At 38.4% G+C, this 26,523-nt stretch overlaps 1 protein-coding gene across 2 annotated transcripts in view; it reads right to left on the reverse strand.

Moving 5' to 3' along the window:
• Positions 1 to 26,523, reverse strand: part of Wwc3 (WWC family member 3) — a 107,871-nt gene that overhangs the window by 33,677 nt on the left and 47,671 nt on the right. For both annotated transcript variants that reach the window (XM_055613365.1, XM_055613364.1), the window contains exons 4-8: positions 15,326 to 15,402; positions 13,659 to 13,738; positions 3,936 to 4,065; positions 2,720 to 2,869; positions 98 to 171 (exon numbers count right to left, since the gene is read on the reverse strand). In XM_055613365.1, coding sequence (XP_055469340.1) covers positions 98 to 171; positions 2,720 to 2,869; positions 3,936 to 4,065; positions 13,659 to 13,738; positions 15,326 to 15,402 — 511 coding nt within the window. The remainder of the gene's footprint in view (positions 1 to 97; positions 172 to 2,719; positions 2,870 to 3,935; positions 4,066 to 13,658; positions 13,739 to 15,325; positions 15,403 to 26,523) is intronic.

Genomic DNA, 26,523 nt, shown 5'->3' on the forward strand with positions numbered 1-26,523 from the left:
ATGTAGGCAGTCAGACACTAAAGATATGTTCAACCTTTTTCTGTGGGGGGTGGGGGGAAGCAATTAGAAGGCCATACTGTGAAAGTGTGCTTCTTACCTTTTTCTGGCTTCTTCATACTGCCAGTTAAGTCTGACCCGGTCTACAAGTCTTGTTTTATCATCAAAGAGAAACTTTCCAGAACACAGGGAACAAAGAAGGAAAGAGTACGAATATTAAAGACATGTTTTCAAAACAGAAAATTCACTTAAACTTTTGGGAAAAAAGGAGTATTATTTATACTGAATGTTTGTGTTTTTCAAAGGCCTAGAGAAACTCTAGAAGTAATACCTGGCTGCTAAAGGCTGGAAGACAGGCTGGAGAGACTTCTGTTCCTAAAAGTGCTATATTTTTTTTTAATTTTAAAACAAGGGAAGTATAAATATCTACATATATATTATATATATAAATATAATATATATGTGGTCCTAAAACTAGTATTATTTTTGTTCTCAAAACAAAATAATATATATCATTGCAAGTAACAAAAATGAACTATATTTCAATTAACTAGGCAATTACTTACTCTTAGCTGACAAAAAGGCAAAACATCCACCCCTACTTCTCCAATTCAGCAGTTAATACAAAACATGGCCAACTCTCCATATTTCTGAGTTCCATGTTATAGATTCAACCAACCATGGTTTTAAAATGTAGTTAAGTTCACAATGGTTGCATCTGTACTGTACATGCACGGACATACTTTTCCTATCATTATTCCCTAAACTATAAGAGTGTAATAACAACCTGTACCACATCAGGTATTAAAAATCATCTAGAGATCAGCTGAAGTGAACTGGAGGAATCATATGTCTGTACAAATAGCATGCCATCTGACTGACACATGGGACATAATCATATGTGGATTCTGGTATTCCTTAGGGCTTGAGAACCAATACCACATTGCCACAGTGACAAAATCAGATGTTCTACTCTAATCCCTAGGTCTAAATTAAACAGACTAGTTTCATAAAGAAGAAGCTAAAGGATACCTTTCCAAGGCTTAGGACATAAAAAAAAAAACAAAAGATAAAAGGAAAAAAAGGCAAGGTCTGGACTGGGGAGTATCACCTTTGAATTACACTTTAAATGCTTGGAATACTATCAGTAGTAGGCTTAAATACTTTCATGCCAATTATATTGAAGGTAACAAAATCCACACAAAACAGAACTAGAAAAAAAAGGTTAAACTAAGATAACAGTTGTAAAGCTGCCAAGCTAGGGCAGACCCCAGTAAACTTTGGGGCTTATAAACCATGACAATTTACAGCTGGAATGGCAGAAGCAGCCACTACTCCCAGCCTGACAGTTTTAGAATGTCTTACTGAAATCACTGAAGAGCTTTGATCTTATCTTTTTCACTCAAATTAATTAAGAACTATAAATTCTAAATCAACTCTAGGATAAGAAGAAAAAAGTCATTTCTAGAACTCAACAAGTCTTGTGCTTGTTTCCTTCCTTCACTCCAAAATTGTTAAGTGTTTTTCCTCATAGATTCTTCTGTGTATTACAGGTGGTAACCATGTTCTTTAAATAAAAGATGTCTGTTAAAACATGTCTAAATATATTTTCAGCAATCATGAAAATAAAAATTGAAAACGAGTTATTTCCAGGACATCTAAGACATATTAATTTATAATTTATACTATACTTCCCACAGAAAGGCACTATTTTTCAAACTTGCAAACTACCAATAACTAAAACCCACACCTTCCCACAACTTTTTTTTTTCTCTCTTAAGTTTTCCTTTATTTAATGGGAGTGGTATGATGCTTTCCACTAATATTTTATCTTTATTTAATAACACTTAAGGAAAAGAAGTCCTTCAAACTGTTCTCCATTTGATAGCAAACTAATTTCAAACTTTATCCAAAGATATTAAAACAGTATGCTTTTGATTTTTAACTCCCCAGTTTCAAGTGATTATTTTCCCAATTTGCTTTGTGTGTGTATATGTGTATCTAAGTCAATGGTTTACTGATTATCAAAAGGAGAGTATGCTAAAACTGTTCCATGTCTCAAAAATACAAGCAAACAATTTTTTTGACATTGTTTTAGAAGATCAAGAAATGGAAAAAAAAAAAAAAAGGTATAATCCAAGCGATGGAGCAATAAGGCTTTAGAAATCACAGCCTAAACCAGAGATCAGCAATCTGGTTTTGGAACCAGGTTCAGTCCACTGCCTTTTTTTGTTTGTTTGTTTGCTTATTTTTGAAAGTAAAGTTTTATTGGCACCCAATAAGCCCATTTTCTTATGTATCAACCAAAGACACCTTTTGCACTATAATGAATATAATGAATGATAAGACTAGTCAAGGAAGTGACACCTAACTTTCAAAGCCGAAATATTTACGATCTGATCCTTTGCAGAAATCATTTGCTAAGCCACACTCTAAAATGTCATGGATATTTCAAGAAAAAATTTAAGTTTAATGCCCTCAAAGTGGCTGCGATTTTTAAAGGCTTCTAATCATGAGAAAATATTCATTCTAAACCACTGTACCATTATAGCTAAATGTGAGAAATGTAATTTTCCTTTCAAATTAACCGACGCAAATGCAAAAAAAAAAAAATCTCTTAAGTAGAAATTAAAAGCTAAGTCAAATGTGTGCCACCACCACCACCACCAAAGCCAGTGAACTCCTCTCTGAGGATGTTCATCTCTGCTCTGGGTGAGCATACCTCCCCTATAGTGTCAGTCTGAGAGCCCGCATCACAAAACTGTTGAGGGACAGCAGAGTCACCAAGTGTGCCTATGCTGTGAGGAAAATCTTGTAGCGTGTCCATAATGGAGCAGCTATTCTTGAAGCTGTCAGTAAGCTTGGCCAGGCTCTGGAAAAGAAAGAGTAAAACAAGCTCTGTGAGTGGAGATGACATACTTTTCTTCCTTTAGAAGCAACTGTTTCTTTCTGGTTCAAAGTGGTCTACAACCTATGAACAGAGAGGTCTCTCACCCTACTCCCCATTAGCATTAAAATTTTACAAAAACATCCTTTTCAGTGCACATAATTTAAATAAAACTGTTAGTCATTTAAGTAAAAGAGAAACTGAATCCTTCTGGTAACATAGTCATGGTGCCATTGTTACTGCTTTTTTAAGCCTGTGTGCTACTTTTTTTAAGATTTATTTATTTATTATTTATACACTATTCTGCCTGAATGTATGCCTACACATCAGAAGAGGGCACCAGATATCATTACAGATGGTCGTGAGCCACCACGTGGTTGCTGGGAATTGAACTCAGAACCTTTGGAAGAACAGCCAGTGCTCTTAACCTCTGAGCCATCTCTCCAGCCCCCTGTGTGTTTCTTAAGTAAAAAAGCATTCCTATCCCAAATGCCCAGTTAGTAACTGGGCCTGACAAAGATGCATGCCACCTCAATTTTTTATACGTAATCCAAACATGAAAACATCTCCCAGAGTAATCTTTTATAACCTGATTTTCATCCATTATGCTACCTGATCAGAAGTAATCTCCGCTAGCTGCTAGTATGCCCAAAATTACTGAGAAGTACTCACTCTGGCACATGAAGCTCATTTGTGTTTGAGACATAAAATTGTTTACTCTTTATTTAGGCTTTGGGACCTATTCATTTTTGGCATTGCTGAAAACACCAGAACCAGAAAGCACAAGTGGCAACAGAACTCAAGCAGTTTGCTCAGAACTGAAACAAAGGCTTCAGGGAAGGAGCCAGACATCTTGAGTTTAAATAAGATGAAAGAGGTCAGGCAAAAATTAATACACTTACTTAAACATGCTGTGCATGTACACAAAATAGACACATATATATATATATATTACTCATAATTACATATATAGTAAATATATAACATGTAATAAATAAATTACAGATGGGTGGTCAGGCTGAATTTTTTCAGGAGTCAGCCTTGGCTTTACCTGCATCAGGTCCCGTCGCTCCTTCTCGCCTGTAGAAATGGCTTTTTTAATAGTGCGGAGTTCACTCATTATAGCCTGGGCCTCATCCAGTTTGTAGTTGGTGTGAGAAGTTGACATCTTCCGGTCAATTCTGTTTAATTAAAGTCATTCCACATGAGATCATAACATCCTTTTTAAAAAACAATAAATATTCAGAAGTATCACAAAAAGGTGGGAAACAAAAGCAGAGTTTGGGCACAGAATAGTAAAGACTCCATGAAACCTTCCTTCTTTATGGAAAATACAAAGAGCTGAAAACTGAGTAATGGACATTTGTCTTTGCTCCAGAAGGATCCTGTGTAAGGCAGGAAGACCTTATCCTCCACTAAGCAGCAGACTTGAGTAATAGATGAGATTGGATAGCCCCTCTCTGGGAGGAAAACCAACGTTTTTTCATTTTTCTAAGTGTTATCAAATCGGTGGTCAAATACGTTCATTAAATAAACTTATGGGTGAGATTTGTGTAGGAAATAACAGGAAGTAATATGTTTCAATAAAATACTTGAACAGAGATTGGAACCTCTTGTGATACTGGGAATTGTTAGGCAGGCACTCTACCATTGCACATATCATCATCACTCAAAACCTGGAAACTTATGCCCTCTCCATTTATTTTATTCTAGTTATTACTTTATCACTCTTTTCTATCTTAATACTTTTATTCAGTCCAAACACCTATCCAACAAAACTTCCTTCCCTTCCTTCTTCTCACCACCCTCTCTCCCCACTTCTGTCTATTCATCCACTCAGTTAACCTATGCACATAAAGGCCTGGCTTGGAGTAGTCAATACAGAACATGAAACAGACTTGGCTCCACCTTTCAATGACATGCAGTCTTGGGAGCATGTCCTCTGTCACGTCTCCCTTTGCCTATATCGCTAGCCTAGGAAGCCCTCAAGGCTAAGGAAATGGAGAAACTGATCCAGACGTGGAAAGAATTCCTTCCCTGGAAAGCAGCTACCTTACTCTTCAGGTTCCAAGCCCACCATCACACAGGTTCTGAGCCTAATAGTTTTCCCACAGGTTACCCTGAATGTCTGGATCACTGGTAGTGAGCTCAAACTGCCTGGTTTTCCACTACACAAATGTGGCATCCTGTGAGGAGACACAGAATTCCAGCTCTGTCACTGGAATTCTATGTGGGACCCTAAGCAAATCATCCATATCTTTTGATGCACTTCCTTGTATCTCAAATGGGAATACTAACAATACTGCTCCCCCAGGCCAGGTATAAGATTTAAAGAGAATATGTAAGGAAAGGACTTATCTGGAAGAAGTTTTAGAATGTGCTGTTTGTAATAATGATTATTATCAGGATAATAAAACTACTTACTCATTGAAGAAAAGATATTAAGTTGCCAGTTTTACTATTTAATTATTATTAATAAATTTTTTGTCATAGATGTCATAATGCAAAGCAAAGCATAGCTCCAAAGCTGACCTGACCTATTGGCATCCTTGAAATAGAAGAGTAAATACAGAAGCAAGAAACTGAGTCCTGGATGAAACAGTGCAATAGAACCAGTGAGCATTTCTATGATAGCGATCAACTACTGTGAACATTTATGAAGACAGAGCCTAAGTCCTTTCCCTTACAAAACATACAGCATTGGACCCCACATATTGCATGATTACACTCTTAAATCCAATCACAACCTGACTCCACAGCCATTTCCATAATGGGTCAATTTTACCCTATAAGTTTCTCAAATATACATTTCTACAAAGCAAAATTATTTAGTTATACATTATTTTAATTTGATTTGATGTATTTTTAAACTATAATGCTCCAGTTAATTGAATAAATTGTAATAAATAAATAAGTGAAAAAAAAGTTAAATTACATGAGCATGAACTGATGTTTTGGCAGTAGGTATTGTACTTCTTTGTCCTCAAAAGATCCCTACTTTGGCTCCTTCACAACACCTCATCCAACTGATTGAGATGTTTAGCTTTAACGCTATAGCACCTTGATGTTTGTCATGAAATTTAGGAGTAAAATATGAAAAGTTCTGTCAAATGTGGTATATATGGCAGTTGCCAAGCAGGTGATGCCTTAGGATCACAAGTTTAAGGCCAGCTTTGGATACACAGAAAAACCGTGTCTTAAACAAAATGTTTGTGTTTGTGCATGCACATGTGCATGTGTATTTCCCCAGCATAGTATCAGCTAGGTATTTTTTTTTTTTAAAAAAAAAAGCGCCAATTGTAAAAATGGTAACAGCAGGTATAAAAACCCCTTGTACATTTTCTAAATTCTTTTGTCCTCAAAAGTAGTTCCCCTTCTGCCAAAATGGCTGACTTTTTCACTCACTACAAGTACCCTGACCCATATGTTGAGTGTGATATTGACAAAAGTTTCTACCCTATATTTTATTACTGATAATAGCTTCACAACAAAAATCAATGTTGTGGACTGAAGTTTTACAGAGGGGATATTGTTAAACTAAATGGTGTGATAGACAGGGAGCCTGGAAACACCTTAAGTTCAAGGCTGGAATAGATAGTGAGTTTCAGGCCATCCTGAGATACAGAGTGATATCTGCTTTCCAAAAATAAATGCATATAAAAACTCCAGCCAAATTCACATGACTACTCAATTATTTTGTCTTTTACAAAATAACAGTATATTCACTTCATATAGAAAGTCATAATATCTGCCAAAGAACTACTTAATTTTTTTAGTTTTATTATTAAGAGTGCTAAGCACTGTTTGCTTCAGGATGGTTGAGTAACTTGCTGAAGACTACAGAGCTTGTAGAAAGTGCAATGAGAAAGACAGGCAAGGCTCTTCCTATCAGTACTCCTCCTCTTTATCACTAGGCTAACAACATACTCAAAGCCAATGGCTCCAATTGCCCACTGTGTCAAACCAGAAAACTACTCATATGCCCAGTCAAATGTTGCCCCCAAACCCTCTTCATATATATATGTATATATAATATATATAAATATATAAATAAATATAAATAAATAAATAAATATATATATATATTTATCAAAGCAGATGTTGAGAGTCTTAACCAAACTTTGGGCAGAGTGCAGGGAATCCTATGAAAGAAGGGGGGAGATAGTGGGACCTGGAGAGGTCAGGAGCTCCACAAGGTGAGCAACAGAACCAAAATATCTAGGCACAGGAGTCTTTTCTGAGACTGATACTCCAACCATGGATATAACCTAGAACCCATGCTCAGATGTAGCCCACGGCAGCTCTGTATCCAAGGGAGTTCCCTAGTAAGGGAAAAAGGGACTGTCTCTGACATGAACTCAGTGGTAAGCTCTTTGACACCCTCCCCCCCCCCACACCGAGGAGGGAGCAGCCTTGCCTGGGCACAGAGGAAGACAAAGCAGCCAGTCCTGATGAGACCTGATAGGTTAGGGTCAGATGGAAGGGGAGGAGGACCTCCCTTATCAGTGGACTTGGAGAAAGGAATGGAAGGAGATGAGGGAGAGAGGGTGGGATTGGGAGTGAGTGAGGGGGCTGCAGCTAGGATACAAAGTGTATAAACTTTAATTAATACAAAAATAAAAATCTAATTAAAGAAAAAAAAAGAAGTAAACTAAGGGGAAAAAAAGGCGGAACAGACACCAGTTAGATAAGAAACCCCATGCAGGCAAGAGATATTCCAGAGATGTTTATAATCAATCTCATGTCATACTGCCCTAAGGTTTCCAGTAATGGTGATCAATTGAAGATACTGGTAGCATTCACTAGCAGAAGAAGGATAAAGACTAACACCGTAAACCCCCGTCTTGGAGAAAAAAAAAATGTATATATATATATATATATATATATATATATATATACCAGTTCTCTATAGGTACACTATGTTAATACCACAGATTAAAACACCAAAGAATAAATATTTTTGTTACAACCACTACATTTTACATTAGCAGTTCTAGAAAGGATCTTGAATGAATATCAGGCAGCTTGCTACCAACAACAGGTCCTGTGTGGATGCTAGGTCTGTCCCATCACTGGAAACATGCTCCTTTTGTTTCCAACCCATTTCTGTGTGTCTTACTGCTATCTGAGTACTGCTAGAAGGGGGTTACACAGGCTGTACCTCATGTTCATGTTACTGGGATATTCTTAATGGAACCATACTCCCTGTTCAGATTTCCATTCTTTTCTGGACTGCTAAATCCTCAGAGAGAAAGTGCTAACTCTCTTATCTAGTAATGCTTCACTGTGACGTCAAGTAGTCTGGAGAGTGTAGTCACTCTTATTTTAGAAGACAGAAAGGTGTAACTATATCCATTCTACCTCAACTGAGAGGATCCTTAATCAACTGTAAGGCTGAATGGGTCATAGAATGGTAAGAATGGATGTAGTAGAAATGGGTTGTTAGACCACTTAGTGGACACTCCTTTGGTAATATGAATAGCAGACAGACGTAAGTAACAGGACTTAAACTCATGCCTCAAATAAAATAGAATTCAAAATGTAGAGAAGAATGAAATGAATGAGAGGATAATAAGAAGGTAATGAGGCCAATTTACAGATATCCCTAATATCATGGCAGCCCAGGAAAACATTTTGACTAAGGATGATTTTCCCTTTCTCAGAGGGTCCCAGCATTCAAGGATGAAGTGAATTATATGACAGGTAGTAGAGACAGTAACCTTAGTCACTCCCATAGCACCCAGACCAGGGTCCATTTATTAGGTCATTAAATAACACACTATCCATTGTTTTAAACAAAATGAATCCAATTTGGGGTAAGTATGTAATGAAGAGTTTGTCTCTTTCAAGAGGATGGCTCATCAAGGATTTCAGCAAAATGTCACTTGTCCCAGAGACCCACAGAAAAGAAAGATGAATTTAGGTAGTAAGTGCCAGTAGTAAAAGCAAGTATCCCAGGCATGCTGAGAGCCAGCATTGTGGTTATGGGGCTGACATGAATGAATGAGGATGAATCTAAGGGGTACCGAGGTTGGTCCAGGAAGCTAATTCATTGTGTCTAACTTATAGTCTAGGGGAGAGAGAAGGCCACCTGAGAGTCATAAGCTGAGGAGACATTTAAAAAGAATCTCTGTGATTACTCACAAGAATCATGAATCACAATAGTGTCTCAACTCAGTATTGTCAGAGTAGAATCCATGAGAGGGATTGTATGCCAGGTGTGGAAATATCACACCATAAACAACAGATGTGGTAACAAGGGGATCAGGGCAGCATTCTGAATATCACATCAGTGTCAAGGACATTTCATTGTTAGGCAGATAAAGGCTTCAATGGGAGAAAGCTGTGTTAAGTGGGCTTCTCAGCCAAGACAGCTCAGAATCTAGTACAAAGTTCACTTTAGATCTCCAAACAGGGTAGTACCAAGAGGACTCTGCCCATACCTGCGAACATGTGCAGCCTATTCTTGTGTTTTGTTCATTCCAGAAACAGTCTTCGATTTCTGTATCCTTCTATGTGTCTCTGGACACTAGCAATGAGTCACATTGAGATGATTTTCAAGTTAAGTTTCAAAATCTTATAGCAAGGGAGTCTAATCTTTCACTGAAGAAGCTCACTTAAGGCTTTCTTTCAGGACAAATGAAATCAAGTCTTTGCACTTTCTGAAGACTTTTACAGAGAGCCCTGAGAGAAATACAAGTGAATAATTCCCTTAAATGCTCTCATTCACCAACTACATAGGCAAAAATGTCATAGCTTTCAAGACATTCTATTGGCAAAGCCATGGAGAACATAAATGTTCATGTCAACTGGTAGGGAGACAACATGATGCAGCTGCTGTAAGAAAATTTGGCAATATACAATATATTACAAATACATTCATCCTATGACCACCCAAACCAACTTTAGGCACTTATCCTGAAAGATATACACATACAAAAGGAGGCAGAAAGCTTTTGATAATTATTATGCATGGCTGTAGAAAGCTACCAAACTCAGAACGCGCTGAAAATCTAGACAAATCAACAACTGAAATCTAAAATTCGGGAAACTATATAGGACACACAAATTCTTTTCCTGAGCGAATCAGTTAGCAGAAAGCAAAAGAAGAGGCACAGATGTAACAGATGCAACAAACAAATGGATTGTGAGGGCCTCATTGGAGACAAACAAAATGAGGAAATATGAAAGCTCACTGCTGATGGGTGCCTAGTGAGATATTATCACTCAAATTACATTACAAAAAAGTGTACAGCTTTAGGAAAAAGATTGATCAATTACATGATATTTGGAGATCTGTTTCAATAAGAACTTAGGGAATTAGACAGGACTACATATTTGCCAAGATTAATAAGAGGCTTTCATTCTCTCTACTTTTATTTGTCTTCTAACACTGAAAGCATGCATTTCTCTCTCTCTCTCTCTCTGTGTGTGTGTGTGTAACTTTATCATTAACCCAGTGATTATATCCCATGCCAGCTCCCCTCCACAAATATATGCAGCATATATAGATTATACTTTTAAATACAAAAGTTTCTTTTTTCCTCCCTTGGACTCAAGCATAATGATGGATTCCTTCCTAGCCAGGAAATTCACCAAGGTAAACAAGTTAAGTTTAAAATGTTTTAAGTGGCCAAACTCCTATTGAGTTGCTTTGCAGTTTCTGGGAAGCAAGAATTGCAGACAATTTTTGGAGGAAAACCTAAGACTATCACCTTAAATTGTGGTGGTAATTTGAACAAACAAACAAATGTGTAAGTTTCATTTTTATGTATAATATATTATTATGTTATAATAATATAATAATATGCTGTCTGGACTTAGAGTCAGGACTTACTATAACAGTAAGAAGATAATATTTTACCTAAAATTTCTCAAAGAACAATACAAATGTGCACAATTTGATTCAAACATAAATGACCAATCTTCAACAACAGAAAATTAATTAGGTTGTAAAAATCTCATAGCCTGTGGAACTCAGGACAAGGTACAAGCTTGTTTTTTACTTCCAAAGAATTTCAAGAGTGATATAAGTGTCTATTCTTTCTCTTTTTTCCTGAGTGGCCATGTCACAGAATACAGTAAACACACAGTGACAATGTGGCTTCCAACAGAGCAGTAGCAGGCTATTTAAGTAGAGCTCTCTCTGGGAAGCTCTTTCCTAGAAGGTGTTCAAAGCCTGGCCCACTAGTAAGGCCCAGAAAGAAAGTAAGCCTCTTAGGACCAAAGCTAGGTCCAGAATCTCCCCAGATACTTCTTGACATCCCAGGGAACGGTGGGTACCTTCATGAGTTCTAGCAGGCATGGGGACCCTCCCTCTGGCAAGAGGCAAGTTTTCAGTGACTTCTCCCAAGTATGGACTCTTGCTAAGGCAAGCAGAAACGAACTAAAATCACCATAATTCTCTCTTCTAGGATCCCAATTAATATTTCATATCACCGTCAGGCATGAAATTAAGCCTCTCCTTGTGCTCATTCATACTACATAGCAGGAGAAATAAAGGCCATCTCCTATCCTCGAGCCACTTACAACTACACCAGGTAGACCACTTCCCAACAAGGCCAAGGGGAAGTCCATTTCCCAGTTCCCACCATATTTTATGTTTTAGATTATGTTCAGTGTTAACCGGACATTACAAACTTTGTATTCAAAGTGGGAAATTGGCTATCCACAATGAGCCAGGAGAAATTGGGCAGTAAGCACAGCAATCCCCAGTAAAAGCCATAGCCTCCAGAAAAAAGCACAGAGTTTGGCTCCCTTGTGATCCTTAGGGCTGATCTACACTCTCAGATTCTTTCTGAACACTAGTCATCTTCCTCAGTACATTTTCAAGTAAAAAATGAAATGACTGCTACTTCCAGCATAAACAGAGCTCACCAGATTAGCAAGTACCATAAAGAAAAGCTACCAGTAGCAAAGGGTATTGAAAGCAGGTAATCAAACTCCTATTCAACTACATAGCCCAGGCAACTTTCGATAATCTATCAGACCCAATTATTAGTTTAACTTTATTCTTTATTCATCTTTTAGCAGAGTAGCCACAACACAAATGGAAGCATCCTAGAAAGGGTTGGGATGACCTGGAGGCTCTCTGGATGATGGGGGTGGTAGGGGATAAAGAGCCAGCATCAGTACACCAGGGAACACTGTATCACGTGGACCAAATGAGCAACAAAGCCAGTAGCCAGGGAGCACACAGTGACAATGCAACTTCCAAAAGAACAGAACTGGAGAAGAAGCTTGATTTGCTTAAGAGAAACTCTTAAAAAGCAGAACAAAAACAGCTGTGCTAACTGACTGGTGCTAATTAAAAGAATCTCAGATTGCAGAAGCAAAACACAGGCAGACCACACAAACAGACCACTCAGTGCTAATAAAGAACAAAGGGAAAATGACTTTAAAAGAGCTCCTATGGCATTATGCTGATTGGCTTATCAAAACCCACCTGCAGGGACCATGCCCATGTTTCTCTCTCAGCCATGTAAGGATACAGTGTAAAGGTGATTATCTACAAGTCAGGAACTGGGCCGTTTCTAGGAATAAACTCAGCTTTCTAGATTTCATGCAGAATTACGGAAATAAAAGACTGTTCTTCAAGCCACCCAGCTGACCTTATTTTGTTGTAGCAGGCAGAATGGCTAAGACAATCATGTAAAGAGGAAAAACACAGGCATGCAAAAGTTTAAAGCACAGGCCAAGATTAGCTGGTGGAGCCAGTCTCTGAAAGGACTCTCAACCAGTAAGTCTACATGACTCTTAAGAAAACCAGATCTTTCAGGCTCCACCATTACCATCTCTAAAATACTGACTCTTTTTGTTCACTTAATGTTCTGATTTAATACAATTTACTAATTATAAGAAATTCCTCCTCAAACTCTTTGTAAGAATAACAGTTCTAACTACAAAGGCAAGAAAAGGAGGAAGTCTTGTCGATGGTGCCATCCAGCAGTACTTTTTGTGATGATAGGAATCTATATAGCCTATTCTGCCCAATGTGTAGAAACTAGCCCTGAGATTCTAAATTGCCAGCATTTGACAACATTTGTACCAGTAGTTCTCAAGCTATGCGTCACAACACCTTTGGCAAACATCTACCTTCAAAGATATTTACATTACAATTCATAACAGTAGCAAAATTAGAGTTATGAGGTAACTGTATATAAAATAATTTTATGGTTGGGGGTCATTACAACGTGAGGGCTTGCCGCAATAGGAATGTTGACAACCACTGGTCTCAACACATTTCAAGTCGCCACAATGGGAGTTGGATGCTATTGACAGCTGGTGGATAGAAGGCAAGGATGTTCTACAGCTTCCTTGGTGTGCAGGATGTTCTACATCAAGAGCCATCTAGACCAAAATATCACTATTTGTTCTGGTAGGGAAAATATGTCCTACCCACATGTGACCACTGAGAACTTCATGAGTGACTACTAACACTGAGGAACTAGATTATAATTTCATTTCAATTATTTTTGGAAATTAAAAAAAAATTAAGAGAAACTAAGAAAATCCTGAATTGAAAGGCAAATTCTCATTCACGTCTTCAGCAGTATAACTATAGAAAAGTATATATAAATATAAAAAGAAGGTTTTGTTTCCCAAGTATTTCCATTTAAAGAAATAAGGTCTCTTCATGGAAAAGATTCAAATATTTGATATAAGAAAATAGTGAACATAAAGAAAAGCATAACATGAAAGTCTTAAGGCTTTTGGACATGACATGTCTAGGGAACAAATGTGTCAGAAAAAAAATCTCATGAAAGTAACTCACTCTTGTAAGGTCTCCACACCCTTTTCTTTGTATTGCAGCTCCTGCTTCATTTGGGTCAGCTCTCGTTTTAATCTGGAAAGCTAAAAACATTTTTTTTTCAAATGTAAGCAGTGATTAGTTGTTTATATACCAGTCATTCAAGTTCTTCCTTAGCTTTCAACTGCTTGGATCATCCACTCTCCACTATGCTAGGAAAACTGCCTTGCTTAGACTTAAAAAAAAAAAAAAAAAAAAAAAAAAAAAAACAATCCTGAGGAGTGCTGTGAAATGATGTCTTCTGGACACAGCATGTTATTGCACTTATGAACTCACAGTAACTGGGGCTACCTGCCACAAGACCTGCACAAAATCAAACCAGCCAAAATTCCAGATGGGGAAGTGGCTCCCTCACTGAGGAGTTCTTAGTAGTTAATTGCTGATTAGAAAGGAAAAAAAAATAATCTTTTTGAGATGTGACAACATCTTTGTGACAATATTTTTGAGGCTTCCTATGCTCCAGCAGATACTCTCATATTTACACATATATGAGCAATACTAATTGGAGTTAGGTAACCAAAAAATAAAGAAAAAAAGAAAAAGGACATAAGGTTGGAAAGGGGGCCTGTTGGGAGGATAGGGAGAGAGATGGAGGAAGCTGGAGAGAGGAAATGGGTGATGGGCATCATCCTATGTAAATATATACATGTATGAAGTTCTCCAAAGAATAATTTAACCCCCCAAGGTTAAAATGGGGGTTCTCTACCATGGGGGCTCCCTACCACGTCACAGGATCTGGTAACAGGTTCTATTCAAGTAGGGAATTGTAAGTACTTATTTTTTTAGGGTAACAATGTGAATATTTTATCAATTTCCCTTGTACTTACTCCTCATAGATGGCACCAAGGATACTTGCAGCCTCTGATTATCTGAACCTCAACCCCCTGATATGGGTTCATTACATAAATTCTAAACCTACTCTACTTTGCCATCAAAGTACAGTGAGAAATAGGCCTACAAATTTGTAAGTTTACAAAGCTCCCCAGGTGGTTTTCTTTGCTGTGGTAGAACATGAAAACTAAAACACACAGCCTAGTTTATGGAATTGCACACCAATAAAAGAGAAGGCTTCATTACCAAGATGTTTCCTGAGCTTTGTCACAAAACAATGCATGGGCCCTTTCTGAGAACAACCAGTTGGGCAAAGGTTTAAAGGGATGAGCCGAGGTGTCACTTGAAGAATATAAGTGTCACCAAGGAAGGATCAGAATACTTCTGATAAAGCAATGCTATAGGAGCTGGCACTTTGGGACTAGTAACCCAAGGAGAACAACAGCTACCAAGAGTCAAAAGTGGTACACTAATGGCACAGAGAAACAGCCCTATGACACTAGGTCCTGATATCATGCCATCTTCTGAAATGCTTGGATAGTCTATCTTATAAAACAGGCAATGGATACTGGCTACTTTTGTCTGATGAGCAATGTAATTAAAACATTATTTTTTTTCTGTCATTGCAAAACAAGTGAAAAATAACACAAAATGCAATAATAATTTGGGAAATCAACATCTTACCAATTTCCTGTTGTCAGACATACTGATGGTCACACAATGAATCATGATAATTATTGTTACAAAAAAAAAAAACCGCATACAGTGTTTCTAGTTGTGAAAGCCCTTGTTTTACTTACCCTATCCCGACGACTTGCTATTTCTGCTTTAATTTGGTGTGGATCATACTTCGTATTAGTTGAATATGCAGAGAAGGCTAAGAAAATGAAAATATTTTGTTTTATAATACAATTTTTAAAATAAATGGACAAAAGGAACTTCTGATTCACCACACTAATAACTAACTCTTAGTCTGGGATTTACACATGGACACTGACTCTTAAATAATCAACATCTCACAGCCTCAAAGATTTTTGCATTAGGATTTACTACATGGTCACATGACACAAGCTACAGGTAAATAAACAGTTAACTTCTACTACAAATCTATAAGGGTGAAAGCACACATAGACACCAGGGAGAAAGGATTACGGTATGGAAAACTGTTCTTTCTCTGTTACTTTCTTTCCCATATAAACAAAGAAGAAACTGAAGAACACAAAAGAAACTGAAGACTAGACTCATGTTAACTATTGTTATTGTCCATGGTTGCTTGTCAAAGGATTTTTTCTTTATTGTCTTTGAATCCATACTCTCCAGATGGATAATTGTTGTTGACATGAGAAAGGAAAAAAAGGAACACTAAAGTATATAAAATTAAAAGGAAGCTACTTTTCTAGTTTTGTCAAAATCTAGTTACTATGTCAGTCTAACCAGATTAAAGGCTGTATACCCTCAATTTACTTGTTCCCAGGAAACTGAAGATGTTCACATTTTGACTTTCAGTCTGTTTAGATTTTTGGCTAAAATAAACCCATAGATTATGTGTGTGTTATGCATGTGATGGAATGCTTTTTTATTTTATTTTATTTTATTTTTATAGTGATCACCTATTTTTATTTTTAATTTATTTTAAAATTTATTACAATTTATTCAATTTGTATCCCTGCTGTAGTCCCTTCCCTTGCCCCTCCCAATACCATCCCCCCTCCCTCCCTCCCTCCCTCCCTCCCTTCCTCTTCTCCTCCTATGTCCCTCCCCTAGTCCACTAATAGGGGAGGTCCTCCTCCCCTTCCATCTGACCATAGCCTATCAGGTCTCATCAGACTGTCTGCATAGTCTTACTCTGTGGCCTAGTAAGGCAACTCCCCACCTCTCAGGGAGAGATGATCAAACAGGCAGCCATTGATCTCATGTCAGAGACAGCCCTGTTCATGTCAGAGACAGCCCCTGTTCCCCTGACTAGAAAACCCCCTTGGAGGATTTAATGCTTTTTAAAGACACCATGTCATTAGTATGTCTACCCAATACCTGGAGTGAATAAGCCCCATTTCTGTCCTCACAAAGCTGCAAGTCCAATCCTGCATTCTAGTGGTTGAAACAGCCAGTAGCTGTTTCTCCTCTCTCCCCCTTCTCTCACCTGTCTACACTGTTTTTCCCTTCTGTTTCTATCATATTTGTTTAGATACCCGAAGGCTTGGTGCTTTGTACTATGGTGACTTTGTATCTATTGTCTTCCTTAGTTCCATGGTCTTCATCTGTGAGTCAACTTACCCAAGCATCATCAGCCTTCTGTGATTTCAGTACCTTTGACTGTCCCTCTCATAGTTAACTTAGATGCTCACAACTAGAATTTAATTCAAGATCCTTTCCTCACTTTATATTTGAAAGGACAGCTTAAAACCATCAAGTAGCTTGCATAGCAAGATTATTTAAAACTTCAATTAGAACCACATCCAAAGTTAATTTGAGAACTTCAGAGCTCCTATTTTAAAAACAACTGTATGGAAAATCTACTATTTAAGCTCCATTTAGTCAGAACTTCAAACAACTGAATCTACTGTAAATAAATATTTGGAAGAGTGCAAATGTCTGACAGCTTTATCTCAAACCGTCTTATACTTAGAATTGTGATCTCTCAAGGACATGAAGAAAAAAAAATTATAAAACAATTCTTAGCTAGGTATGGTGGCTCATGTCTGTAATCCAGGACTTGGGAAGCGGAGTCAAGAGGACCACTTTAAACTGAAGGACAGTATGGGCTACACAGTGAGACCCTGTAACAAACAAGAACAAAATCTACAATCCTTAGGCTATGAATACAGATCATTTGTAGAAAACTTCATAGCATACACAAAGTCCAGTATTTAACCAACATCAGTCCCACACCCACCCTCATACCACCAGTATTCTGTCTTAGGTAAGAATTGCTATTTCCGAATTCTACAATTTTCATTGTTACCCAATTCATAGATTTTCAATAGCAAGAGCTGCAGAGGACAGGAACTCCACAAAGAGAGCAACAGAACAAGAAAATTTGAACACAGGAAACTTCCCAGAGACTCATACTCCAACCAAGGACTATTCATGGAGATAACCTAGAACCCCTGCACAGATGTAGCCCATGGCAGTTCAGTGTCCAAGTGGGTTACATAGTAATGGGAAGAGGGACTGCCTCTGACATCTGATTGGCCTGCTCTTTGATCACCTTCCCCTGAGGGGGGAGCAGCCTTACCAGGCCACAGAAGATGACAATGCAGCCACTTCTGATGAGAACTGATTGTCTAAGATCAGAAAGAAGGAGAGGAAGGAGAGGAAGGAGAGGAAGACCTCCACTATCAGTGGACTTGGGGAGGGGCATGCATGCAGAAAGGGGAGGAAGGGTGGGATCGGGAAGGGAGGAGGGAGAGGCTTATGGGGGGATACAAAATGAATAAAGTGTAATTAATAATAATAATAATAAAAGAGTTTCATGAGGTCCCATTTATTGATTGTTGCTCTTAAAGCCTGTGCTGTTGGAGTTCTGTTCAGGAAGTTGTCTCCTGTGCCAATGAGTTCTAGGATGTTCCCCACTTTTTCTTCTAGCAGATTTAGCGTATCTGGTTTTATGTTGAGGTCTTTGATCCACTTAGACTTTAGTTTTGTGCAGGGTGATAAATGTGGATCTATTTTCATTTTTCTGCATGTAGACATCCAATTAGACCAGCACCATCTGTTGAAGGTGCTATCTTTTTTCCATTCAATGGTTTTGGCTGCTTTGTCAAAAATCGAGTATTCATAGGTACATGGGTTTATTTCTGGGTCTTCTATTCGGTTCCATTGATCCTCCTTTCTATTTCTATGCCAATACCATATCAAGAAAGCGGACACAAGGTATGATGACCAATCCTCATTTAGAAAGACAAATGGGATATGCATTGAGCGTATGACAGGAGTCTACCGCAGAAAACATCTGAAAGACTTTACCTAGCAGTGTTCCAAAGTAGATACTAAGACTCATAACCAAACCTTCGGCAGAGTGCAGGCAATCATATAAAAGAAGGGGAGTTTGATGTGGAAAGGATAGGAGTTCCACAAGGACCAAACATATCTGGGCACAGGGTCTTTTCTGAGATGGACACTCAACCAAAGACCATGAGAGGATAAAACCTAGAACCTCTGCTCGGATGTGACCTGTGATAGCTCAGTAATCAATTGGTTTCCCATAGTAAGGGGAACAAGAACTATTTCTAACAGGAACTCAATGACTGGCTCTTTGACCTCCCCACCTCCCAAGGGAAGAGCAGTACTGTTAGGTCACAGAGGAGGACTTTGCAACCAGTCCTGAAAATACCTGACAAAATGGAGTCATATGAAAGGGGAGGAGGTCCTCCCCTATCAGTGGACTTGGAAAGGGGCAGGGAGGAGATGAGGGAGGAAGGGTGGGATTAGGGAGGGAATGAGGGATACAGCTGGGATACAGAATTAACAAAATATAACTAATGAGAATAAAAAAAATAAAATAAAAAAGAGTTATTAATAAAACATTAAAAATAAATAAAAAAACAAAAAAAGCAAAAAAAAAAGATCAACAATGAATGTTATGGCTCAAACAATGTTATTTTTAAATTTTCTAAATGGTATGTGTATGGGTGTTTTGCCTGGATGTATGTCTGTATACCATGGAGTGCCTGGTGCCTCTGGAGCCAGAAGAGGGCATTGGATCTCCCGGAACTGGAGTTACAGATGCTGTGAGGCATCATGTGGGTGCTGGATGTCAAACCTGGGTTCTCCAGAAAAGCAGCCAATGTTCCTAATTGCTGAGCCCTCTCTCTAGTTCCTCAAAAAAAATGTCTTCTTTTTTTGTTTCCAAGACTGCGTTTCTCTGTGTAGCCTTGGCTGTCCTGGACTTGCTTTAAAGACTAGGCTGGTCTTGAACTCACAGAGCTCTGCCTGCCTCTGCGCCCCTGAGTGCTGTGATTACAGGTATGCACCACTGCACCTGGCTCTCAAACAATGTCTTAACAGGCAAAAAAAAAAAAAAAATATTTATAGAAAATTTCCACATCAGGGCTCAGGAAATGGCTTAGTGGGTAAAGTACTTGCTAGACAAGCATCAAGAAACATCTAAGTTTAAATCCCTAGAATTCACATGAAGCCAGGCAGAGTAATTCACATCCCTAATCCCAGTGTTCCTACAACAAAATGAGAGGTGGAAACAAAAGAATCCCCACAGGCTCTTGGGCCAGCTAACCTGGCACACACAGATGTGAAAAAAACAAGATGACCTGTCTTAAGGTTGCCCTTTGACCTCCACTTACATGCTCTGTTTGCCCACATTTGCACCTCCCCACAATCGCCACACCAAGCATAACTTCCACTCCTGTAACTCCTAAGCTTAAAGACCTTCAGTAAAATAGTTAAATGTAATATGCAAATGAAATAAAGGTCATTATCTCCACTCTTACACAAAAGTTAAACTTGTTAACTTAAATCAGGAGGATTACCTGAATAGTTAACATCCAGGATATTTCCCACTGAAGCTAGAATCTAACACTACCACTAGAATTCAACAGTATTAAATCTCATATTAAAAACTATTAACAGCAGAGCTGGGGAGAAAGCTCAGTCCATAAAGTATCTGCCACAGAAGCATAAGGATCTGAACTCAATCTTTAGAAGCTATGTAAAAAGCCAGGCATTATGCTGGGTGTTTGTAATCCCAGTGCTGAGATAGGTGACTCCCTGGGGCTTGCTGCAGATAGACTAGCCTAATCAGTGAAATATTCTGTCTCCAAGAAGTAAATAATAGTAACAACAAGCCAAAGCACCTGAGGAACAACACCTAGGGTCTGGTTTCCACATACATGTGCATTCATACACACCTGAACACACCACACACACAAAGTGGGTTGGGGAGAGGGGGAAGAGAGAGGAGGGGAAGAAAAGGAAGGAGAAGGAGAGGGAGAGAGAGAGAGAGACTGATTAAGAGAGAGACTGATAAATCACCACCACAAGACTGTTCCTGACTCTGAAATTTCATAAGAAAAGTTATCAGGAACTTGAAAAATACACAAAAGTTGTGATGGCCACAACATCTCTCTATCCCCACCTCTTGCTTCTCTTTAACAGAACCATAACACTGACAAGTAGTCATAGTCTACATACTTAAGATCTAGATGGTAGGCTCAGTGCAACAACACTAACACTATAGAGGCTCCAGCACTAATAAAGACTCCCAAACGAATCTTGGTAAGACTCCTTTGTCCATGAACTGCTTAGCGTCCAGGCACAGGGGATTAAGTCTTCCATTATCTACAGCTAAAATGATGTGAAAAATGACACCTTCTACTGCACTAAATCCATTTCTGTTACTCTCTAAAACTTAGAAATTCTATCTCTGAGATGAGGTAAAAGGCAATTCAAGTACCCAAGACTGCGAATGTATTTAATCTCTAGATGCTAAGAATAGTTGTGAACACTGGCAAAACTTTTAATAGTATAATTCAATTTATAAATAAAATCCTCAGTTCCAGTAAGTCTATCAGAACCACTTTCAGAGTCCAAGGAATAGCTTGGACTCCTGACCCCTTTTCAAAGCACACGTTACATTTATTACAAGATAGCTATCTACCCTATCTCCAATACCAATGTTTACAATAAAGGCCAGACTTTCACCTCAAGAACTTTTTCTTGATTGACAGTTCAATGTAAAAAGTCATTAAATAACTCAAGGGATCAAGAAATATAATATTGCTTTGGATGATATAATAATGTTATAGCCTTGGCTGGATCACAACAATGCAAACTATTATACCTATTATCACAGAGTCCCTTTCACATGTATTTTATCTATTATCAGAAAATTCTTTGTCAAGGGGAGAAAATGATGGCGTTTCTCTTCTGTAAGGAAAACGAGTTTACAGTGACTTGACTTACACTATGCCATCATTCTCAGGGGGAATCACAGCTGGGACTTGAGCTCCTGGGGATTACCTCTCAGTAAACACGTACACCCTCCTGTAGCCTTCAGAATTCAGGCTTGCTGACTAACATGTGAGAAAAATGTTGTGTGATCTATTTTTCTCTGACCTGCTCCAACCTGCCTATGGGAAGGAAAACAAAAGGATGACAGGATTGCCTACAGCTCATCCTAAGCCAGACAAGCAGATGAGAAAACCTTTAGGAGAGTGAAGATGGAAGATAGTCTGAGTGGGATGGGCTTGGAGCCTCAGAAAAGAATGTTGGCAGCCCAGATGGCTGATAAGGTCAAGCTTTGCCACCACCTGACCAAGGAATCCAGGATGAGTCAGCATGTTCTCATCAGAGATAAGGTTGTCTTTTTCCCAGGCACCCGGAGACACTGGCCGCAGCTCAGCTCATTCTTGGAACCATGATAATAAAGTTACATTCCTGTTGCTAGATGGGAGAAGTCATAGTCAATCTAGGCCATCAGACCTCAACTCAGGAATTACCTAAAGAACTTTAAAGGAACAAGCAATAAAAAATGCCCAACTCCATCCACAGCTAATTAACAGGCAGAAGCAGCTGATAAAAGTACTTCAGGAGACTGAGGCTTTCCCCCATAGTTGACAAGTACTCGTGTAGACTGAGGGAGAGAAACTTTTTTTCCGTAAAGAGATAAATATCAATTATGTTTGTTTGGTTCTCTGGGCCATACAGTCTGTCTCAAATACTTGATTCTGCTGTCATAACTGCCATAGACAGTAAATGAGTGAATGGTCATGGCTCAGCTTCAAGGAAATGTTCTTGCAAACACCTGCATTGACAGAATTCAGCCTGCAGGCCTAACATAGTTTAAAGACCTGTGTCTGAGACTACAGTTTTGCCCCAGGCAAGAATTTCTTCCAAAGGATCCTGCGAATGGTCACATAGTTCATCTGAATTCATGCAGAAGCTAGAATTTTACAAGAAGGAGGGAGTAATTACAGAAAAAAATGCTGAGATAAAGAAAGCATTAATTAGTAAAAGAAAGGCAAACAGAAGAACATGTTGCAATGAAAAATGTAGGAGAGCATTCTGCAAAATGGAGCAGTAGGAAAAAAGAGGGATGTGTTCACTTAGAACCATTTCATCTCCAGTGGTCTACCAAACATAAAATAGGATTGTATGCCATGGCAGTGAGCTCTGGTGCTCATAGACTTGAGGGGAGGGGTGATCTCTGTTCCTGGAGACATGTTTGCTCTATTACAGGAAAGCATCTGAATTTGTTTTAGTAAGGAACAAAAAAGGTCAAGGCTTGGATATTCTTAGATACCAGATGGCCCAACACTGACACAAACTCTTTTCTTTCCAATGAAAAGAGTTTCATTCTGGTGATTATATAGCTCAGGGGTAAATGTGTAAGAGGTGTGGGCAAAATGCACTTCCACTCCTCCAATCCTTTCCACACTCTCCTGTTCCAGCATTAGAAATCGCTGTTACAGTTTGTTTCTATGTTTATCACTGTTGCTTCATTTTCCTGACAATCCGCCATTAAGGATAAATTGTGTCCACAGCATTTAGTTCATACCAACAGCAGGCTCTAAATATCTGTGCAAAAATTGAATGAATGGTCCTATGTGGGCCACAAGAAAGTCAAGAAATAGAAAATATTCTTTCCTATTAGTTGCCTCATGTGTTTTGCATAATTTCTAGACACCTTATTAATTTATAGTCAGTCATTTTCAGATAACTTGAAAATCGAGGAGGGCTGAGTGTGTTTCAGAATTGCAACGAGCACTTCTGAGATGTCTCTTCTTTGTCTAAGAAAGAATATGAGAATTGAAGTTTACAAACACTTCTGGGTTCCCATGAGAGCTCTATCATCTCCCGGGTACTTAACCTTAAAGAAATCTTTTATTCCCACTGTTATTGTTTCTAACTCTCCCTCCCCTCTATTCTCTCTCATTCTCTTTCTCTCTCGCACCTTGGGGTTTGTTTTTGTGTGTACATGTGCATGTTTGTGTGTATACTGGTATGCATGCATGAGAAGCTCGAGGATTGACTCAGATTTTGTTTCTTAAGCTCCACCTTTTTGTGACAAGCTCTCTCACTGGCTTGCAACTTGCCAGGTAAGGTAGGCTGGCTGATCTGAGACTCCTGAGGGATCCACCTGTCTCTATCTTCCCCAGTGCTCGGATTAAAAACATGTCACCACACCCAGCTTTTTTTTTTTGGGTTCTGGAGATTGAACTCGGGTTCTCATGTTTACAAGGCAAGCACTTTAAAGACAAAACTATCTCCCCAGCCTTATAGTCAATTTCTTTAGAGAACAATGAATATCACAGCATGTGATTATCAATGGCAATCATACTAACATTTGGGAAATATTAGGTTATTAAATACTGTTTTGCTTTGCTTTTGCTTCAAGTTATTTCAATAGAGAAAGTTAATTACTGGGAAGCAAGTCTAGATAGACAGCACTCAGTTTATAGTACTACAGCAAGAACCTAGCTACCTCCTTGCTTGAACTGACCAGTAGGCATAGAGAGAGCCCACGTGGCTGATTGGAGCCGGGTGTACTATGGATCCAGGCAGAAGCAGCTTGCAATATGGTCCCAGGACCTCTAGTGTGGTCTTATAAGATCAAAGACATTTAAGCCAACAGGATCACTGTACTGAACTTTACCCTGTGGCTAGAAAGAATTCAGTTGAGTCATGACTAGCAGGGTTTTCCTCTTTGTAATCAGTAGCTCAGGTTAAACAGAACACTGAAAAGGCCTGGTGAAAACCCTAGGGACAGCAGCCACTTGATAAACCACTTGGATTAACTCCTAGATTCCATTCATAGCTGACTTTTTCCCTGGTGAGCTGATAGGCCCCAGGAAGTTCCATTGGCATCTCCTGCCCTTTCCTGAAAACAGACAGGTCCAACTCTGGCCTTCAAGACAGCCTACTCCTGAAGAAGGCACTGGATATAGAAAGTTACTTTTGACAGGTCAGGAGATAGAACCTATTGAACCTGTCCTAACAGCACTACAACCACAGAATCATCAGCTGCCTCTACTGGAAACACAGAAGTCCTTTCAAAGACAGTATCTTGAGTCTTTCTAACAGAAGGAAGGAATGTAATTGAGTACAGTTATTTATTTGTCCAAATGTCAAAAGAATGAAAAACACATGGAAATATGAAAATTGATCTTGTCAGTGCCTCAGCTCCATGGAACTCTAAATAGTGAATAACCTTCCTCCACAGGCTCAGCACTATACTGGAGTGCCCCCACTTACTCTTCACCAAAGTGATTACTCTAAGGATATCTATATGTATTTTCAAGGTAATACACTGCTGAGTCTCCATGCTCAGACCTAACTAAACTGGTAGTTGCTAGGTCACAGTGTGTACTTTCCCTTGGCTCAGTTTTCTTTTTTCAGTCACTGACAAGAAAGTTCTCTCAATTCTTTTTTCTGACACATACTCCTTCTCTTTCTTTTTAAAACAAAGTTCGTTTTTAGATTTATTGATTTTATTTTATGTGTACAAGTATTTCACTGTGTTACATGTCGGTGTGCCACATGAGCCTTGTTAGGTTAAAAGAGCGCATGGGATCCCCTGGAAACTGGAGTTTTAGACAATTGTGAGCTGGGAACCAAACCTAGGTTCTTTGCAAGAACAACACGTGTTCTTAACTGCTGAGCCATCTCTCCATCCCATCTATTTCTTTCTTCTAATGTCTGAATTGGTATCCTTTCTTGGGGACATAACCGAAACATGTAACAGATAAAGCACTTAAAGGTTTCTGGAAAGAAATAAAATATTAGGTTGAACATAAAATTAACAACAGCAACAAAACTCCCAATATCCACCTCTTCTTTAACTACAAAAAGTGCTAATCTTATATGGATTAACCTTGTTTCTGTCAAGTAGCTTTCTGGAAGGTTAAAAATTCCTAAGTATATAACCTCAGACCCAGTTATAAGCCAATGCTTCAACTTGGTGTGACCTTGAGGCTCTAAGTCTGTGTGAACTTCTGCTACTATGATAGCACCATATGCTGGGTCATAAAAATTATCTAAAAGGACTGAAATCTTACTTAGTATAGTTTCTGAGAACAACAGAATTGTAAGTCAGAAACAACTGGACATCTTTTTAAAGTCCTAGCAACTTACTTCTAAAAAAAAAAACCCATGGATCAAAATTAATTCAGAAAAGAACTGGGAAATTATTTTGAAGTACATGGAAAAAAAAAAAAAACAGTGTGCTACATTTTGAGTAATGGGGTCAAAGAGAGATTAAAGAAGAATTTATAATTTATTATTTTAAAATAAGTATAAAAATAAGAATGTTTTAAATCACTAAACTACAGTTCTGCTTAAAAATAAAAAACAACAACTAGAAAATGAAAGGGGTAGCAAGATGGATTATTGGGTAAAGGCACTTGGCTGCGAATCCCAAGGACTTGAGTTGGATTTCTGGGGCCCATGTGGTAATCTAGTTGGTCAGCACAATCTGATCAGGAAGCTCTAGGTCTAGTGAGGGATCGTGTCTCAAAAACATTATGTAGAGAGCAACTGAAGAAGACAACTGATACTGTTCTCTTGTCTCCATGTGCATGTGCACTTGCATATACACATGCACAAATTCAAAAAAGAGGAAAATAATAAAACAAATTATTTATATCAGGCATGAAGGAATAGACCACCACCTCACAGCCTGTCTACAAACATTTAAAAAAGATACCTTGCAGATTTGACAGCTCAGAACACAGTTCAACAATCTTCCTTTGGGATGAATATAGCTGGTTACCTGTATTTATATTTTCACTGGTACACAGTTTAGTTTGTTTAAATAGTGTCTGTGTCTTAACACAATAATAACAGAGTTGGGTGGATGGCTCTGAGATGGAATGGCCAATAAACTAACATATTTACTGTTGATACTTCATAGAAAAGATTGTTGACTTGGGAACTGGATGAAGTAGATAAACTTCCAAATGTAAAAATGGACTCAAGGAGAACACAAACTTTTATAGGCCTTTACCTAATTGAAAAGTTTTCACAAAGAACTTTATACCCCAGG

This window comes from Psammomys obesus, unplaced genomic scaffold (assembly GCF_907164565.1).
Source record: "Psammomys obesus unplaced genomic scaffold, mPsaObe1.curated_primary_1811, whole genome shotgun sequence".
Taxonomy (NCBI): domain Eukaryota; kingdom Metazoa; phylum Chordata; class Mammalia; order Rodentia; family Muridae; genus Psammomys; species Psammomys obesus.